Source organism: Haplochromis burtoni, unplaced genomic scaffold, assembly GCF_018398535.1.
Source record: "Haplochromis burtoni strain Fernald_Lab_line unplaced genomic scaffold, NCSU_Asbu1 Contig_76, whole genome shotgun sequence".
NCBI lineage: Eukaryota > Metazoa > Chordata > Actinopteri > Cichliformes > Cichlidae > Haplochromis > Haplochromis burtoni.
Window position 1 is genome coordinate 95,546 of NW_024582437.1, and position 20,137 is coordinate 115,682.

Consider the following 20,137-nt stretch of genomic DNA (forward strand, 5'->3'; position numbering starts at 1 on the left):
TACGTAACAAGTCACGCGACGTGACGCTGCGGCTGTGATTGGTTCGGCTCTGCGCTACTTAATTTGGATTGGCTGACCTTTATTTTTTTTCTTTTTTATTTTTTTTGGAGGACAAGAGCGGCGAGGTCTATCGCGATAGCTTAATTTCTCTATCGAGTAAAAGTTATATCGCGATACATATCGTTATCGTTCTATCGCCCAGCTCTACCTGTGGCATTTTTAAATCTCTAGTGGTAGAGTGGGGCCGTTTTTTAAGAGTGGGCTCCTGTTCTGCTCGTCTCACACTAAGCAGCAACCTCCAGAGCTAAAAAATGTAAACAATGCGAAAGTGCCCGAAAGAGAATTTCATGTTAAAACGATCAATTTTAAAGCGTTAGAACGCATGTTTACAATCTGGTGCTGGCCTCTATAGATGGTTTCCCCCTGTAAAAAATAAAAACAAAACAGAAAACAAAAACAGGGGTGATTTATTTATTTTTTTTAACTTTTCTGTTACTCCACCAGCCCAGACATTGGTGTGACCTCTTTGCATGACACGTGTCCCAGCAAAGGCAGCTGTAGCCAGTCTTTTGTATATAGTCAGTAATATAAAAAGATGAACAATAAGCTATACGATTACTTTTAACTCTGGACCAAGTTGTGTGTGTTTCTACTGCAAATTATTGAAATTGAGTGTATGACATGAAGGAGAAAATGGACTAAATTAGCACTATTCTCTAGAAAAGACTGAACACAGACCTTGAATAGGTTTTGGGAAAAAGAGGGCAGAATGTTATTTTTATTTTGCATCATGTCTTTGCGGGTTTCTTCCGCAAAGTGAGCTGTAAATCTTATCTTGTTCAAGGACAAGTTCTCAAATCATCATGCTGTTCAGTGTGTTAAGCTTTGTAGTCAACACACAAAGAAGACTTTTACTGTAAGCTACTCATATTTCATATTAAGTTACATTTCATCATTGCAAACCGAAATTGAAATAAATGCTCTGAACAGTGGTGTTATGACAGATTTCCCTCTTAAACCGAGTGTCTGCACGCCTCTGCGGAGACTTGTGCTTATAAAGCTTTTATTGTTAACGACTAGGCTGATGGGTCAATTACAGGACATAGCATAATCTGACTGAAGCCTGAGTCATACAGTGTCCAAGGAGACCTCTACATATCAGACAGTGAGATACAAGGTCCAGCCTATCACTGCTCTGCCTCACTGGACCCACGCAGAACTGTGGCGAAAAGAATCGCTGTGTGAACGTGCAGAAGGTCACACACAGATGACACGATTACTAACCATTAATACTATGATGCTCTGTGTGAAAGTTCAGGGGTCTGACCCACAAATCAGACGTCCTCAGAAGACCCCCATATTGTCACGCAGATGAACAAAAAAACCAAAACAACATTTCTTCTCCATTTGGGAGCAAAATGACGAATTTACTGTTGGTGAGATGACTGAAGTGGGTACTCACCGATTCACATTCCCTGAGCTTCTTCTGAGCACTGTCAAAGTCAAAGTTCACGTACAGGCACTCCACAAACTCTGTAATCGGATCTTTGTAGGTGTAAGATTCCTGAGAACATAAAAATCACAGGTACAAACATATTTGTGTGTCTAAGTTAGAAAGTTAGGGCTCATCGACAGTAAGGTGCAAGTAGTTTATACAGTTTACTTAGAAATAAATACGACAAATATAGCAAGCGTGAATCACTATCTGTATATGAAGTTCAAGCGTTTTACAATGTAGTCAGAACCACCACCTGCTGGACAAAATTGCTAAATAAATGAAACCATGCTCTGAACTCTAAAGGGCTCTAAATTTCTTAACTCACATAAGGCTATAAAGCAGACAGTACTGAGGACATCTTTTATTCATTACCAACAGCCAATCAAAACAGTGCTTAGATCTCTGAACCAGCTACTGTCATTGGTAGATAAGGCATGGGCACACAACAGTTAATCAGTTTACTGCCATTCATCAGGGGTTCAAGGCTTCTCTTGCTTGACTCAAACTATAATATATTTTGTGCTTAAAGTGAAGTGTTAGCAATGCTATTGGATTACATGATCAGTTACCCACCCTTCAAAGCCAGTATGGCCAATAAGTAATGACCTAATAACTGTGCACCCTGTGACAGATTTTTTTGTGTGTTTTTTTACCTGTTGTATGACCTTCACCAAATCCTTCAGAACTTGCCGACGTTTACGGACATCCTTGTTTGTAATGACCGCTGTAGTTAGGTAACGCAAGATGTGGGGGCACATAGTCTGGATAGCATTGAGGTATCTGGAGTGAGGTAGGATGAAAGCAATCACTTATAAGACCAACGTAAGCATAGATGTGATCTTTACAAGGACACATAATATAACATTTTGGGATTCTTATCAGGCTCCTGGCATTTTCAACAGAGAAAATCCTTTTCAGCTAAACAGATAAATGTCCTAACGGGACCTTCATTGGGTCGGCCTGGGTTCAAGTTTTAGCCATTTCTTTCATTAGCATCTTAGGGGGGGGATTCTGGCAAGAAGATACAGATCAGTGAGCAGGGACCTGCCCAGTAGCTGAAACTCAATCCAAGAGGGACTGATGCTCCAAGCACAGGTCAACTTGCTAAAGGCTGAACACGAGAGAGACAACACTGTTTCAGGCTCATTATAATCCCACACCAACTGTGGAGATACGGTTTCTGCAAAAACATGCTGCACACACAACAACTGGACGCAATATTAAAACCACCTGCCTAGTATTTGTGACATCAAAACAAATCCAAATTAGAGACATGGACATTTAACTACACTTCTTTCTGATAGCACTTTGTGGTATTGAGGGAGTTATTGGGGGGGGGGGGGGGGTAGCATCAGGTCCTTTAAGTAATTTGAGTTGCAATGTTGAAACTACGTGGACTTGTTTTTAACAACACAACCCACACATGTTCAAACAGATTGAGATCTGGGAAATTTGGATGCCAAGACAACATGGTCATATTCCCAAAACCATTGTTGAAAAATCTTTGTGGCAGAATGTAATATCCTGCTGGAAGAGGCCATTTCCACCAGTGAATACCACTGCCATGAAGGGGTGAACATCTTCAGCAATGTTTAGGTAGGTGGTATGTGTCAAAGTAATCTTAACATGAGTTCCAGGACGCAAGGTTTCCCACCAAAACATTACTCCAAGCATCACACTACTTCTGCCAGCTTGTCAGCTTTCCATAGTGCATTGTGCTGCTGTCACTGCCTCAGGTTAAGGACCAGCAAGCTCTTTGCTGTTCACATGGTGTAAAAGTAAATTGTGATTTACCTTCTTTCATTACTCCATGGCTGAGTTCTGATCTGCTTGCATGCTCTTTATAAATAGTTTTGACAGTGGACTGGAGTCATCGTGTACTCTGCCCAGTCTGTGGCTATCCAAGAAAATATGCACCAAGTTGCAATTCACTGTGTGTTCTGACAGTTTTGTAATACCCAGTATTAAAATGCCCTTATCATGACTTTAAGAGGGTTTGCAATCCTTTAGTGTGCAGTTTAATTTTTTTTGTAAACGGTTAGCAGACTTTTGAAAGCCACGGTCCTTAGCCAACTGAATTCACCTAATTGTTTAGCCCAGGTAGGTTCCTTCAGTTCTCCATAGCTAAGGCCAAAGGAGCACATGTTACTCAGAGAAGCGGTTCTAAACCAGGCTTAATTATCAAAATCAATTAAAGGGACAGGGGAACCTGTGGCATTTGTGAAGTTCAGTCTAAAAATGGCAGTGGGCTACCTTTAAAAAGCCACTGTTGGCCTGGTTTTAGGAGAGCTCCCTTTCTTGCTTTGTAGTTGCTTGACTCCCGTGAAGAAGAAGGGGGGAGAAAAAAAACCCCAAAAAAACCCACAACGCTCCCTGCTGTGTTCCTGATTAACTTACACCTACTCATTCTCCTGGGGGCTCCAATAACAAGCAATCTTGCATGAATCACTGTACCATAGCCTTCTTGGTGCATTCACTCTAACCCACTTAGGAGACTTGTTTTTTTTGTAGTTTTCAGGCAACAAGCATCACTGCACTGGTTTACTGAAGATGCTACTGAGGCATGCAGCCAAGAAATCAACTATGAGTTCAGGTTTCCTCTATTTAAGGAGTCTGTGTGAGAACACAGGAACAGGTCCCGTTTTACAGCTTGTAGGAAAAAGAAAGTCATGTCAAACATCCCAAGGAGGGATTTCAACAATCAAGTAACACAGGGTGTACTACTGCAGTAGTGTTTGACCATTTTGCACCAGTCTTATACTTTGTTACTGGATATTATTTCCCCTGAGGTCTGTCAATAGTACACAAACAAGGCTTTGGACCAACATTTGCTGACTGCAGGGGTAAGGGAGGTCAAATGTGGAGCTGAAGGCCAACCACTGGTCACCAACTTCAGCCAAAGGAAGTACTGGTCAAGAGATGGGAAACAAGAGCCAAGCCAAGCCTCAGCGGGGAAAACATGAGGTTTCAAGACTGTGAAACTGCAAAGCACACAAATCTACCTCAGTTTGTCCAAACAGATGGCTGGGTGAGCTTTTCATGAGTAATTATTGGGCAGGCCTCCTTAATCATCCACAATAAAATTAAAAACTGAGTAAAATTCAGGGAACCAGACATTTGAGTGTGCTGTGTTGTGGTCGCCTGTCATACTGTCTGTGGAGCCCAATCATCTGTACAATTATACAAGCCTGCAATCAGAACAGGGGAGGGAGCTAAGACATCAAAATAGGTGGTGTGCAAATTTTAACACAGTGTATAAAGTTTCCGATCTGCGATACATATGGCCTGGTTCTCGACTTGGAGAGTAAACAGACCACACGAAAACACACTTCAGAAACCACTTTGAAAAAACCAGCAGTGTTTCATGAGGAAGCCCACCACCAAAAAAAACGTGTCATGACAGAAAACAGTTTCCCTCTAAATCAAGTTCAGCGTGTAAAATGTTTTATGAAGCATTTTGATATATACAAGTCAGATAACACGTTAGAGGGTCAAAATATAACACTGTAACCACAGCATATCATTTTTTTTTTAGTCACGGCCATTCTCAAAATGCAAAAAAAATAAATAAAAAAATTTCGAGACATTATCTCATTTTCATTTGCATTTGTAATGCTAAACCACAAAATGCCATTCTGAGTGTAGTTTAAACAGCCAACAGGGCCGAGTCTCAACCACACTGCAAAACTGTGCCTTTCTTCTTTTAGACATTGTTCAGGGGAAATGTATCTGATCTTTTCAACTACTTCCTGGGATTGTTTCAACAGTTTTCAAATTCCTCTCTAAAAGAATGATTGAAGTCAAAAGACTGAAAAAAAATATAATAAAAATGGTACTTACTGTGGCTGATACAGAAAGAGCTCAATGATATTGTCCCTGCCCTTGGGGTGGTTGAAGAAGACAAACAAAGACCAGTGAATGAGCCACGTCCTTTGCTGAAGAGACTGGAGAGGGGAGCTGACGGTCTGGACACAGCCAAGGCCAAGGCAGAAACCCAGTCGAGCATGAAGACAGACACGAAAGAAGGTCCAAAAGAGGCCACCAAAAGGCAAAGAAAAAAAAAAGAAAGTCATTTTATGTCACAAATATGTTTCAAGACAGTTATATTAATGCTCTTCTCATCTTCAAAACAAAGAAATCACCTCGGCTTCCAAAGAAACACCGATAATGACTTAACACAAATCCAAGTTCTTAAGCAGTCAGATGAGTGTGTGTGGCAAGAAATAAAACGCCACAGCAGAGCTGTACTGCAAGTGAAATGTCAATACGGGAGTCTATGTAAGGGAATCTAAATGTGGTATCAAATTCTGAGAAGTGGGGCATTTACGTTGTTATCGATAGTCTCTCTCAGGCGGGTGAGATCCTCCATGGCTGCCTCCCAGTTCTGCATCAGGATCTCAGAGGCCAGTTTGCCCCACAGCGAGTTCAGGGCATTCCTGTCTGTAGATGGGACCTTGAAACGGACAACATGATACATTTGTTAAACTGATGACACAGTCCCACCTGCAAAACAAGTGTTTTTCCACATTACTTGACAGACCAAATACTAATTAAGGTTGTTCTCATACAGGCTGGCAGACCAAGCGGCAACATCTGCATCCATACGCAGCAAGCCAGGGCTTGTCACCATTTGCTTGGCTTCAGTAGCAGTGTTGTATGATACAGTAACTTTTCTCATTTATACCCTTCAAACCAATTAAATTATGTCATGGCAGGGGAATGGAGCTTGACAGACAAGAGAAATGAATTATGAAAGACTTTAATTCAAAGCACTTTTGGGTAAATTGCCACATTAAGGACATATTTGAAGAATGTGTCACTGAAATTTCCTGAACAGTCCTACAGAATTATAGCATTTGGTTGGAGAGTTCATTTGACTGGGTAATGCCAATAAGGTCCTCAGGTTTAAAAACGCTTCAGCAAGATGAAACATTGTTTAAAATTCGAATTGTATTTATTGCAAGGGGATACTTTTGACTTGTTTGCTATCAGAACTAATCCAAAGATTATATCTCATAGATTGATAAAATTAGGCCACAAATCGGAGACTGTTCTAAATGAATGTGGCACATAGGTCATGACTTTTTATTTGCTAGCATGGCTGTGTAGTTAGGATGTTGCTGAATCAAGATCGCACTGCCCAAGTCTGTGCAACAGAGTGGCACAGGAGTGATCAAATAAGTCTTCATTAATATTTAAATGATCCAACTTCAAAATATCCAAGAAAATTGGAGTTGTTAGTATTTCTTGCAAATATTGCTGCTCTTTAAACAAGAAATGAAAAGTGCCACCCATCACCTTCAATAAATCTGGAGAACTCCGTCTTAATCACAAGGTAATTAGGCTGAAATATGAACCAAGGCTAACAAGACACATCTTTGAGAGGATAATTACTCTCAAACGTGTTGCAGGCTACAGTTTCTGATTCCCAGAACCCAGCTAAAACAAACAAACAAAAAAACAGAAAGAAAGAAAAGAATCCTGTAATGAAACGCAGGTTGAGAATGCCTCTGAACCTCTGCGATGCAATCACTCTGTAGTGGACCACTGGACTACACCCTAGGGCTCATGGGAAACTGTGCGCCACAGTAGTCCACGATAACACCAAACACCAGACGCATTGACATGAGTCAAGCAGGAAGTCGGGGTGGGTGTCTGTGGAGCGTCCAGAGAAACCTAGATGCTAACCAAACGCCCCTGTACAACATCGGACAGCTGCTGTAGTAGACTGTGAGACACGACAGATGCACACACGCAGGAAACGCTTCAAACAAAAAAAAAAAAAAAAAAAAAAAGGAAAAATAAGAGAACAGGTTTCCGCTGAAACTGAAATTGGTGATTATTTGGCTATAAAGGGATTTCTTGCTTAGCAAAAAACAGCTACAGTCTGATAACATTTCATCAAGCTGTTATAATATGAGATGATGGCAGGTAAAGGGAAAATATTTGGAAAATCTCTTGTGGTATTCCCCCAAAGGAGAAAACAGTAAGATGCTGTGTGCATCCAACCAGTCGGAGCAGCGCTCTTTGATCACAGAGCACGTCTCTGGTCTATAATGAATGATTTTTTTGAAGGGGGGTTTGCAGAAGTCACAAGAAAGATCAGCATTGTAGCTCTGAGAAGAAACTGGCTATGCTACCGATATAAAGGTCAGCGTTTCATCTGTTCTAGTGTTTTGTTTTGTTTGCTATTTTTTCTCTCTTGGAAGTCCCTGCCTGCTACGTTTGGCTGACCTCCAGGTCATTATGGCAGCTTTCTACACACACACACAGTCTGGCTTTTCACTAGTCGCCACGCTAGAAAAGTTTCAATACCTGGGTTTTTCCAGCAGTTACCTTAAGTTTCCATTGGTTTGTGAAATGGGCACATTTTCGCTGACTGACCAGCAACAATAAATTTACTGTGCTGGGGATCCGTCGGGATACTCAATCTTTATTCTTAACATTCAATCCCTGCATTAAGTGATGATATGAATAAGTTGCTCTTTTCGGGCTAGGCCACACTGTAACAAGACCTGAGGCATGGATTTTGCAAGGCTGGCTTCTTTCGTTTAATTGACTGGGTTTCCCACGTTAAATGACTTTATGGAACCTCACCTCTCCCATACGGAAGGGGGGGGGCAGACAAGGGGCCTGTGAGGATGGGAGGTCCACAAAAACACAAAAAAAAGACAGGAGGAGGAGAGGGAGTAGTGCACAGAGTCTCACTAATGAAACCCATTTCTACCTATTCCCCTTTCTAAAAAGCCTCTCGCATTGTCAAAAGTAAGCAACAGATATCCAGTTACAGAGGCTGGAAATGAGGAAACTAACAATTTGAGGGTTAAAAAAAAAAAAAGGGACTCTGCTGGACTTTGAACAGCATACCTCAATTAGAGCAATTTTGGTTTATTTAGACTGAGTTGCAACGCCATAAACAACTGTTGTTGGGATAGTGGGTCATACGCCTTGCAAGCTTTTGAAGACTTTTCTTACACGCTATTGATTTGTCTCTTCCCTTAACAGATCTGAGCACATCAGTAAAATACCCAACTGCTTTGGGCTAAAAGAGTTGTTTGTAGGGAAGAAGGTCAATCGTTGCCAAGATTTTCAGGAGGGGAACAGAGATGTGCATGACTAGTAGGACTGCCATGATTACGTTGACTAGTCACGATTACGTCGACGAATGTAATAGTCGACGCGTCATTTGAAGCTTTGAAGCCAAGATCCCAAAAGACGCAGGAATAAGTAGTAGGATTTAAGAGTGTAATAACGGACTGAAACAGAAGATGGCAGCACTGCATGTACAAGGATGCCAGCTGCCGTTAAACCCCGAAGAAGAAGAAGCCGTGTCTGGTATTGTAGCTGTGTCCAAATTCAGGAAGCGCATCTTCCTGTGCCTGCATTTGTAGGCCAATTACATTACAGCGACACAACGAAGACTGTCCAAATTCCAAGACTCCGACAAATGCGGCCTTCATTTCCCCAGATTGGGGATGGGTCGGGTGTATGCTTCATGGCCCAACCTATCGACCATCAAAATAATCGCTTGTGGCAGCCCTAATGACTAGGCAGAGTCACTGACATCCAAAAGACAGGATGCAGTGCCGTATCAAATGCTAATGAGGACAGAAACAACCAAAAATGGTCTTAATATTTTTCACTCTAATAAACAGACAAAATGTTGATATTATTCTGCCTGGCCTGCTTTAGCACAAGTCCTTGCTTTACCACACAGCTAAATGCTGAAACAAAAGAACAACAAAGCTAGAGGACAAGTGAGTGACACTTTGAAACCACCAACTATGCAGGCTGCTTCCATCGCTCATTATAGGACATTCAGCTCCAAGTTTAACTCACAAACACTTGATCTAAGATCACACACAAGGAGTAACAATAGAGTTTAATTTCTGCAGGGCATTTTGATTTATTCCAAATGACTTTAGTCAACAAATTGTACAAGCTTGGAGAGTCCCCTACGTGTCACAAAAACACCACGATCACTGATCATTGCACTTACCAAAACTTGGCAATTGTGATTTTTTTAATGCATCCAGGTGAGTCCACTCTCATTTTCTGATTCTATACACAATATGTCTTTGTGTTTGTAAAGTAGAGGCCACCCAATATGAGGTTGCTTTCTTTTTCTTTTTTTTTTTTTAAAGAAACAAGAGTGATACTAATATATCCTCCTGGGCATTTAAAAAAAATGTTTACGGATATTTTTTCTTTCAGACAAATTAAACATAATCAGATTTCCCAGGCATTTATTGGGTGTAGTTATAATTCCTTAATAAGATAACATGACATTGCCGTTTACCCCCCGCCTTTTTATTTTAATTGTCAGAACATCCAGTGGATTACTCATTTATGCTCTGCCCAACTCAGCTAAGATCAACTGTTTGTGTTTCTGGCGTTCCAAACGTGTGTTGTGTTGCCAACAGGGAAGATGCAAAATTCCTTTCGCTGGACAAAATAAGCATCATCAAAATTCATAATATGGTTGAAGGGTGTTTCTCGTCTCTTTTTTACCTTTTTAATTTTCATTTATTAGCGGTTTTAAATACTGATACCACTACATTGGAAAAACAGCTAATATCAGCCAGTACATCAGCCTCACAAATATGTCAGTCAGGCTCCATTATAGAGAACATAGAGAGCGTGCATGTGCATAAACTGAATACTCGTGCATGTGCATAAACTGAATACTGGCAGTGGTCTCGGTGAACAGTAATTATCTTTCTCTGCGAGACAATCACTGGACTTTGAAACATCTTGATAACTACTTAATAAAACTTTGGCTTTGTCCTCCAGCTCATCACTCCAAATTCAAAATAGAAAGATAGCTGTATGATGAAGACAGCTATTAATTACGTACAGTTAATTTTCATCCCCCATGATAATCACACACCCTCTTAGAAACACCTTGCAAATTGCATGAAACCCTCTTAATGGTAACTGGGAGATGCCTTGCATAACTAAGTACATAAGCTCAGAAGTCGTGACTAGCGACTCTCTGGCCACAGCACTCAAATCAATAAGCTGTCTACTGAGTCCCGCCCCGTGAGAAGACTACAGACAGATTATGCAGTCCGCCACTGATCACTTGGCCCAGTAAAAGATCCTACTCAAGTCCTAGAGCAGCAGTCTCCTCCTAATACAGAAGACGTGCAGGGAATTGAACAGGCAATGACGTAAGCTTTTCACATTCAATTACTTCTAAGTGTTCTTTTCCTCTGCTATGCAAGCACTGGCATATGGAGGAATTAAAGCTATCTGGCAAACCTAATGTGACGTTCAATTTTAATATATCAGACGAACGCCTTGAGCTAGTATATAAATGAGGATAGAAAAATAGTACTGGCACTCTGTTAAGTGAAGGGGTACCGGTTATCAGCAAATGCCACCATTCATGTTCAATAGATTGTAAATGTGTTGAATGTGTGCGACCAAAGCTGAAAGCTTACCAAGACACGGAAGAAGTAGAGGTACTCTGCAGCACCAGAGTAGTTTCCACACTCGTACTGGAACTTGGCATACCTGTACAGGGTGTCTAAATACTCCTGACGAAACTGCAAGAGAAATGCAGCATAAACACAAATGTTACAGAGACAATGTGAATTGCTGACAACGTGAAATGGTAAGACTAAAACTTTATAAATACCATTTCTAAAGGGGACATTGGTATGTATTGAGACCTTTTCTACTGTAAAAAAAAAGATGAAATCATTGAAATGTTGACCGATTATCAAAATTATATGGTAATTCTTTCCATCCATCCATTCGCTTCCGCTTATCCTTTTCAGGGTCGCGGGGGGTGCTGGAGCCTATCCCAGCTGTCATAGGGCGAGAGGCAGGGTACACCCTGGACAGTTCGCCAGTCTGTCGCAGGGCCAACACACAGGGACAGACAACCATTCGCACTCACATTCATTCGCACATTCACACCTAGTGACAATTTGGATTATCCAATTAACCTATCCCCACAAGCTGCATGTCTTTGGACGGTGGGAGGAAGCCGGAGTACCCGGAGAGAACCCACGCAAACACGGGGAGAACATGCAAACTCCACACAGAAAGACCCCAGCCTGGTGGTGGAATTGAACTGAGGACCTTCTTGCTGTGCGGCAACAGTGCTAACCACCGTGCCACCGTGCTGCTGATAATTCTTTACAGAACATTATTTGTACAGGCATTATACAGTTGTAAATTATGTTTATAAAGCTTTTGATCATATAAGTAAACAGGTGATGTGGTGATGGTGTCCTGTTTCACTCACTCGTTAGCATTTTCACCACTTGTTCTCTTTTACTTTCTCTAGTTGTTTGGTTCAACTGAGAAAACATTGTGGCTTGGGTTAAAATGAAACAAGTTAGGAGAGACCGTAGGCGAGGCCCCAGTTTCACTACTGCCACAAGCAGTGTGTCACAGGAATGTGCTCAAAGACAACTTCCATGTATCTCAGGTTTTAAAAAATGGCCGCATTTCATGCTATTAGAATCATGATGTGAGCTTACGATCAGGAACAAAATAGCAATGTCAAGTTTTAAACCATCATTGCATTAAATAAAAAGTCAATAACATGAGCTGGTATCATCAGAATGTAATCAGCTGAAATACAATATATATATATATATATATTAACACATTATGGATAAAATTCTGATTTTGTTTTGTTAAAAGTAAAATAAACACAAAAGTTTAACACCAGTCATAACAAAAACTCCAGAGAAACACAAATGACCTACAAATTAAATCACAAATATGACAATATTCCATATTTATTTGTTGCATCTGAATAATTCCCTGCTGTGGTGGCACACTGCTAAGTCATTTTTTTTCCCCAATGAAAAGGAAGGGAATATTTAAATTTAAAAAAGCAAAACAAACCAAAACAAAACGCCTTCCAAGATGTGGTTATATGAACTATATATTATATATGGGGCTATCATTTCAAGCCTACATGTCTTCCTATATTTAAAGGTCCTTCCTGTCTAGTATTTCAGAGCAGCGTGAGCTAACGTCAAGCCATTCAAGAAGATTCAGAACAACCGTGACAGGCAGCGAGTGCCTTTCGCCGCCCAAGTCTTTCCCAGTGCATACTGAGGGGCTCTGAGCTCGGGCTGTGTCGAGGTACACTGAGGACAGCACGCAGGTCAGCGGGATACCGGAGTAGGAGGGGACCGATGGAGGGGAGGGTAAGAAGCCAAACATCACGGTAAATATAGAACCTCCGGCATTCTTGCGGCTCTATCCACGAGTCCCGAGCTACTCCGTTTATTCTTAACAATTCACCACAGAATGTAAATGTCCACAGAATTTGTGCAAGCCATACAAACCCCGAAAATGAGTTAAGGGTTTTGGGAAGTAATTTTGCATTTCCCTGCTCGGCCTGTCCCTCCCGCTTTGCCCCTAAAACAACCATGAGTTCACACAAGAGCCATGGGAAATGCAGCGAAGAAGTGAGATGTCAGCAAATCCGGCCAACTTACGTTATGTTTCTCTGCCAAATAGTCAAAGAGCATTCGTCCATCTCTGGAAGACAGAAACAAAAAGAAGAAAGCAAGACAGTTCCTTTAGTTAGAGACCATTTAACTTGAGTTGCCGTTTGGCTAAGGAACTGGCATTTAGACCATCATTCAGGTATATTTTTCCACTTTTGGGCCAAATCAAGAACCATACATAAATGAAGACCATTTCACTTTTAAAATGGTGTGATAGGCTGTTTATTACATTTGGTTTGGCCAACATAAATCTATGTTAGCCATGTCAAACAAATGATGTCTGGTGAATAAAGTGAATACTGATTTTTCATCACAGCCTCTGTGTCTCTATGGGTTTGTCAAAATAAAGGAATGCACTGGCTTCCCTTAACTGTTCTCTCCTGAATGCATTTTACAACTTTGCCTGTGACCTAAAATCTATTTATGTGAACACCACATAGAAACTATGTGTGTGCCTGGGTTGAGTTCGCTTTCACAGTGGGAATGAATGAGTGTGCATTTACTGGCACAAGTGTGATGTTTGTTAAATGAAGATGATTTAGGCTCTGAAGCTAAAGATCCTTTATATCCACCCTCTACTGTGAAATTTCAGCCCGCTGTCCACGCTAGTAACACATATTGCGATCACTTAACACACTCACTAGCATGTGCAGTTCTTGCCACAGTTTCTTAATAAGGTTCCACATAAGAAATATCCTGAGGCCAGAAAAGATTTACTCAGGTAAGACGACTGGCCAGTAGCTAGGGCTGATCAGGCTGAGGACAGTTATATCATCAGTGGGGATCCAGTTAACCCTCTATTAACCTTTATTTCCTGACAAGCAGTTTTCTTGTAGGGTTCTTGAAAAGACTGTTGTTGCTGTCAATTGGTGCGGCATAAATAAAATAGAAAACACAGTACACCTGAGTTGAGGACAGAGGCAAAGTAACAATTTCAATTTGCTGGTGATTAGAGTTATATAATTACCATGTACCAGGCAGACATCCTCCTACTCCCTGTCCAGTGGGCTACTTCACACTAACAAAACAGTCTGTGTTGACAAGTAGACATCTGAACAGCAGCTCAGATTGCATTTAAAAGCACATCCACAGCTGACTGATGGTTGCTTTTATACACTAATAACCCATGCTTGTATCATTTACTTAATTAAGTATGTCGGTTCTATATGCAACCCACGTGGGGGGGATAGACAGATCCATTTCTCCTACTACGTGTGATGTGATCTTACTAGATTTTTCCACATATTGCTCATGTTTGTGGTCTTACATGCAAAAGACTTGTTGCATATGTGGCAACAAGTGTGACTATACTCAAGTGTAACCACAGCTTTCCCAATCCTCACTAAGAGCAGGCTGTGTGTGTCTGTTGGATGGCGGTGCTGCTGCTCCTGCCCTTCACACAGAAGCTCCAAAAGAGAGATCTCTCTTCTGGATTGGGAACATGGAAAATGCATCATAGACAACCGTCTTAATCTTAACGTGAATTAGAAAAGAAATTGGTGAGATAAAATTTGAGATAAATTTAATGTAGTAAAGTTAAACAGGAAATGTGTCTTATTTATTTCTCCAGTATCAAGAGTAAAACTGACAACATTACAACTTCATGGCACTCCAGTGTTTAATCATTGAAACCCTAGGCTGTTTAACAGTGTTTAACAAACTGATGATGTAAAAGATCCAATCTGTCGCTTTGCACCCATCAGGAGATGTTAGCACACACACACAAAACCCCCCACCAAGCAATCAGTAGCTTGTCTACTCAAAAACCCCAAAGTGGTTTTCAGTGCTTTAACAACTCCAAACAAATGAGAACATAAATCACTGGTCATCCTAATGGTGATTATATTCCACAGAGTGTATCCAATAATGACAGATTGTTTATAGATATGGTAAAACATGATTTACTATGACAGCTGAGTTTGGATTATGGCTTCAGAAGAAGTCTAAAAAAAAAAAAAAAGCCTGGTAAGTGGTAACTTCAATACAAACTATAGGATGAGAGTTTTAATCTAACACACTTGGGGAAACTGTTTGATGTGAATCTTCTGTTAAACCATTTAACCCTTTATTTCCAGCACCAGGTGATCCTATATATGAGGCATAACGTTAAAAACAAGCAACTGCATTAAGCAGAATTTAGTCCAGAATCGTGGGATAAAACTGTCATTTTTAATTAAAGACAACTAACCCCCGGTGAGTTTCCTATTGTTTTATAAACCAAGAAAAGATTGATGTAAAACATAAGACAGAAACTTTCTTCCTCACTTTGTGCTGACAGCAAACGAACAATAAAAAGACAAGCGCTAATACACTGTTGCCACTATCAGGCTTTGAATCTCACACAACAGTTTCTACAAGTATGTGGCTTAAATAAATAAGTGCAGCCAAAGCACAAACCAGAAAGACATTAAACTAGAAAATGATCTTGATAAACTCTACACACTCTTGCCAAGAAACAAATGAACAGATAAAGCTGGATATGACTGTTTTAATTGAAATACCACAAAACAGTCCCGATAAAGTTAATCATAACATTATCCATCTGCCTTTTTTTTTTAACTTATGTCTTCCTGAGAAGGCTAAGTACATTTTTTGTTCAATGTGCAGCTCCTTGGACTTCATAAAATCCATTAGCTATGCTGCTGTGCCGGTTTTACTAACCCAAGAGCCAGTAAATTTTACAAACTCCTCATGTTTGGCATAAAATCTGTTTTGGGACACTAATTAAATACAGCTGAATGATATGTTTAGAGTAGGAAATAACAGATTCTACCTGGTTGACTGCATCTGCCTTGTTGTCTCAGGGTCTTCAAACATCTTCACGATGGGTTCGGTCTCTGACTGCAGCTGCTTTAGCTGGGCCACAACCTCTGTCCTCTTCTCCTTCAGCGCTGACACAGGAAAGAGAAAGAAAGTCATTAGATGCAGCAACACTATAAACTAGCAATCAATACACCAGTACTAAAAATGGCTGTAAAACCAAGTTTACTGATAAATCAATTTTGAATAAGTGTGTAGAGTAGTGTATGTTTCAGCTCTGGAGAAACCGGGATAAGCCACTGAGCAGCACCACCACTTACTATGGGGAATTTCCTTCTCAGCATACAGGCTTCTGTACACATCCATAGCAAAGTCCACCATGTTTGTGTCACTGAGGAGGTCCAATTTCCCACGAAGTAATTCCTGCTCATTGTAGATCTAAAAAACGTGTCAAATAATAGGAAACAGAACAGAGGACAGAGTGTTTTGTACATTAATTCAAACCCTGAGATTCAAAGTTACAAAGACTGATTTTCTTTTAAATTATTATAAAGCACAATGTACTGAATAAATTTAGCACATCTCCTCCATAACGTCGGGCAATACATTAACACTACAGAAGCCATGATGCTTACTTCAAAAGCTGACAATTATTTTGTATTTGTAACAGCGCACTCTCTTTGTTGGATATAGCCGATTCAACTAAAGGCGGCAACAGTTAAACCAATAACGTCTAGTATGCTATTTTCCGTAGATAAATAGTTTCAGACGACCGGGAAAAAACTTGCTCGTCTTATTAGCTTTCTGCATCAATCTGCTGGCCACAAACGTTGTATTAAGTGAACCAAAACGTCCAAACTAAATGACTATTTCAGCACTGGGCATGATTTTTTTTCCAGTTGTTCGCTTTTTCAGGTTTTGGGGTTTAGCTTTACCGGAGAGAAAGAGGACTACAGTATGTTTCATCGCCCGGCACATTCACACGGCAATAACACGGAACCGAATAAGGACAAGTCTGGTACCACCGCCAAACAACTCTGTAAAACCAGCTGCTTCGAGTTTAGAAAACGTGGACTCATACACTTAGCTAAACTTAAAACTTGCATTTAAAACTTCAAAAAAAAAAAAAGCGTGGTTTTACCAGTGTAAAGTGAATCACAATCAAATGCACAACTTCCGACTCGGGTCTTTCAAATATGGAACAAATTGAATTCTTAAGTGTGACACTATAGCTCATAAAATCTTGTGTTATACGTTTTTCTTCAGCCATATACATAAATCTTTACGCTAAACGTTGATCTTCTCTTTTTAAAAACTCCTCGACGTTTACAGGCTTTGTTCAAACGGTAACTTTAACTTTATTTATTTATTTTACTTTGAATGTCGTTCCTACATTTCACACTTCCGGTTAAATGTCGTTTCTTTACAAAGCGGCAAACAATGTGGCTCGTGGAGTACATGGGTTTTTACAGCAGCTTAAACACCGACATCTGCTTGTTAAAACACCAAAAAAAATGTACCGAAATGTTAAAGTTTTCATCTACTTCATACCTCTTTGACAGACAGGAATTCCAGCAGAGGAAAAACGAGATGTCGGTCTAAAAAGTGGGCAATTTTGGTAGTGAGGTCGTACTCCGCCATGTTTGCTCCGGGGGAAAGGGAAGTAGTAGAATGACGCAGCTGTTTGCTGAGAAACTAACCAATCAGCGATATCCTCACTGAGGGGAAAAAAAATCTAGCAGTGGGTTTAGAAGTGTTTCCAAAGGCCAATATGATTTCGCGTAAAATTCTGTACATAGTATGAATTTATGTTACCAGTATACCATTTTGAGGAGAGATAGATAGACTGTTGAATTTTGTTGGTATTGTTTTACAGCAGCAGGATAAAGAATAAAAATAGTAGCTTATAATAATAATAATAATAATAATAATAATAATAATAATAATAATAATAATAAAGTGATATGTATGAATTTAAGACAAATCTTATTCCTGACAGGTGTGTTTACCTGTCACAGGAAGAAGCCTTATTATACAGTTTAATAAAGAATGGCAGGAATAAATTGCTGAAGCGTTCTTTATGGGTTGAATCAGTCTGAGGGAGAAGAAGCTCTGCTGCCTCAGAAGTGTGGAGTGGAGCAGCTGTGATGGATTGTTCATGATGGAGAGCAGTTGTCCTTCACTGACACAAACACCTCCACATACAGGCAAACGATGGTTCCTGCTTTGTGAATCATTTTGTTGATCCTGCTGGCATCTCAGGCACTGATGCTTTATGATGATGCATAGCAAACAACAGGAAAGTAGATGGCACTTGCTACTACTGACAGGTAGTAGATCTCCAACATCTTGCTGCACAGATTAAAAGTTCTGAGCTTCCTTAGGAAATAGTCTACTCATCCCTTCTTGTACACTATACTGCCGGTCCTTCAGTCTGTCAGTCAGGTGAATGCCCAAATGTAAAGTCATGGTTCTCAACTATGTTCCCTAATGGCAAATACATTATTTCCAAGAAACGTGCATGATTTTTAAAGTGTAGTACTTCATTTTATTACTCCATGGCAACATGGTTCTTTGTCATGGAGTAAAGGACATGAGTTTTACATACATTTTTACCCTTTTACTGTGTTGTTGCTTATGTGTGGAAATGAGCAAGGTTTTTTTTTGTCTTTCCTTCACTGGTTTCTGAGAAGGATACATGACTGTGACCTGTAATACTTTCAGAATTCCAATAATTTCCTTGTGGTGTTTGTACAGTGAAACATTTCATTTATAAAGAGGGGTCCATGTGAACATATTGTTGAATGTGAAAACATGGGCTTTCCTCCAGACACCACCAATATTTCTGCTGTATGACTTCTTTATGGGACGAGAACGGTTTGAGGGCAAATAAAGTCATATTAACCACCACTTGCTTGCCGTCTAAAATTTAATGAAAACAACCGCATCATTTTCCAATTATTTTCCTTTTCCTAAAGGTTAGAATGTCTTCACTGTGCATCAAAACTATCCCTTGTCCACCTTCATTTCAGCAGCTGCCTCATAAAGGTGCCCATGTGTCTACCATACCCGGTCAACAACAGCCAATATCAGCTACTGAATGGCCCATCTCTAATGGGTTTCACTGCTACCTTGTTTTCCTGACAACCACACGGCGCTGTCTTGTATCCCCACACAATTCTCCCCTTGTTAGCGCCAGTCTCTCCCTCTTCCCCTTGCACTTCTCCCTGCCGCCTGACTGCAGGTAGAAATGAGTCATAAACAGACACCACTCACCGTGGCCAGTTTCTGTTTTACTGGGTGCTTCTGACACAGCCAGCTCTCGCTCAGTGGCAGCACGCTTTAAATGAAAAAGAAAAAAGAAAACACAGCTTCGACTCTCCTCAAACATCTTTTTTGTTGTCTGCTTGGTCTCACAAATGGTTGCAGTAAAAAAAAGGTATCCATGAAAATTATTCGGTCTGTTTGGCAAGTATGATTAGGGAATTTGTTACTGTTAGCTCATTCATAGATTTAATATGAGGCCAGTTTGGCTGCCACTTAGCTCGCTTTATAAGATCACAATAAAATACCTTCTGTGTTACAATATTCTTTACTAGATTTTGCTGCTATAAGCAGGCAGCAATGCTTCTTTTCTTTTCTTTATTGCTGTATTCATATTTTTACATACTTCCGCTTGTACGCTTTTTTTTCTTGCAGGAGTTCTTCAGCTGTTTGAACTGATCTTTTGTTTAATCCTTAAGTCTATTTCACTTTTAGCAACAATAGACCTTACGCTTTTTTTAGAAACCACGCTTCCAGTAAATATTTTATTTTTCCTGTCAAAATGTTAGGGACTGCACACAAAAAGTGCAGGAGATGGGAGAACAGGTCATAAAGGGGGCAGGGGTAATTTTGGATCTTGAATTAATATTTTTATTTCAGCTTTCCTTTACATAGTAACGCTGCTATAAGTTCAATGTCAGGTACTCGATTAAACGTAATGTACCAGTATATGACAGAAGCAATATAGCATCATTATTCTGACATGTGAGAGTGGTTTTCTGTGTCTACATGAGAGTTCAAAGAAGACCTTAATCGCCTCGAGAACAGGCTCACTTTTTCACAAAGTGAAGCGTGCCTTCTCACAGCCCTATTAATTTTCATCCAGTTACCGTGAAGGAAAAAACCTCCATATGGTCTTCCAACCTAATTTATTGCAAAATGATCAAAACCCAGTAATTGCTCCTTCATTAAACATAAATATGTGGAATATATTGTCCATTTAAAGTGTAATGTGAGTTGTGTACTTGCATTTTATGTGCAGGCCATAATACTTGTTATTACACAATATTGAATTAGGAAGCAGTGGTGAAAAAAAAGTCTTCACTGGGGCAGACAAAGCCAATAAGCATTC

At 40.2% G+C, this 20,137-nt stretch overlaps 1 protein-coding gene across 1 annotated transcript in view; it reads right to left on the reverse strand.

Annotated features, from left to right (window-relative positions):
• eif3ea (eukaryotic translation initiation factor 3, subunit E, a) overlaps nucleotides 1–17,434 on the reverse strand; it is a 29,378-nt gene extending 11,944 nt beyond the window's left edge. Inside the window, exons 1-9 of the mRNA XM_005924324.3 lie at nucleotides 17,293–17,434; nucleotides 16,062–16,179; nucleotides 15,755–15,872; nucleotides 12,970–13,012; nucleotides 10,945–11,049; nucleotides 5,826–5,951; nucleotides 5,339–5,463; nucleotides 2,152–2,278; nucleotides 1,463–1,564 (exon numbers count right to left, since the gene is read on the reverse strand). Of these exons, the coding sequence (XP_005924386.1) occupies nucleotides 1,463–1,564; nucleotides 2,152–2,278; nucleotides 5,339–5,463; nucleotides 5,826–5,951; nucleotides 10,945–11,049; nucleotides 12,970–13,012; nucleotides 15,755–15,872; nucleotides 16,062–16,179; nucleotides 17,293–17,382 (954 nt within the window). The 5' untranslated portion in view covers nucleotides 17,383–17,434. The remainder of the gene's footprint in view (nucleotides 1–1,462; nucleotides 1,565–2,151; nucleotides 2,279–5,338; nucleotides 5,464–5,825; nucleotides 5,952–10,944; nucleotides 11,050–12,969; nucleotides 13,013–15,754; nucleotides 15,873–16,061; nucleotides 16,180–17,292) is intronic.
• Between the last annotated feature and the right edge of the window lie 2,703 nt (nucleotides 17,435–20,137).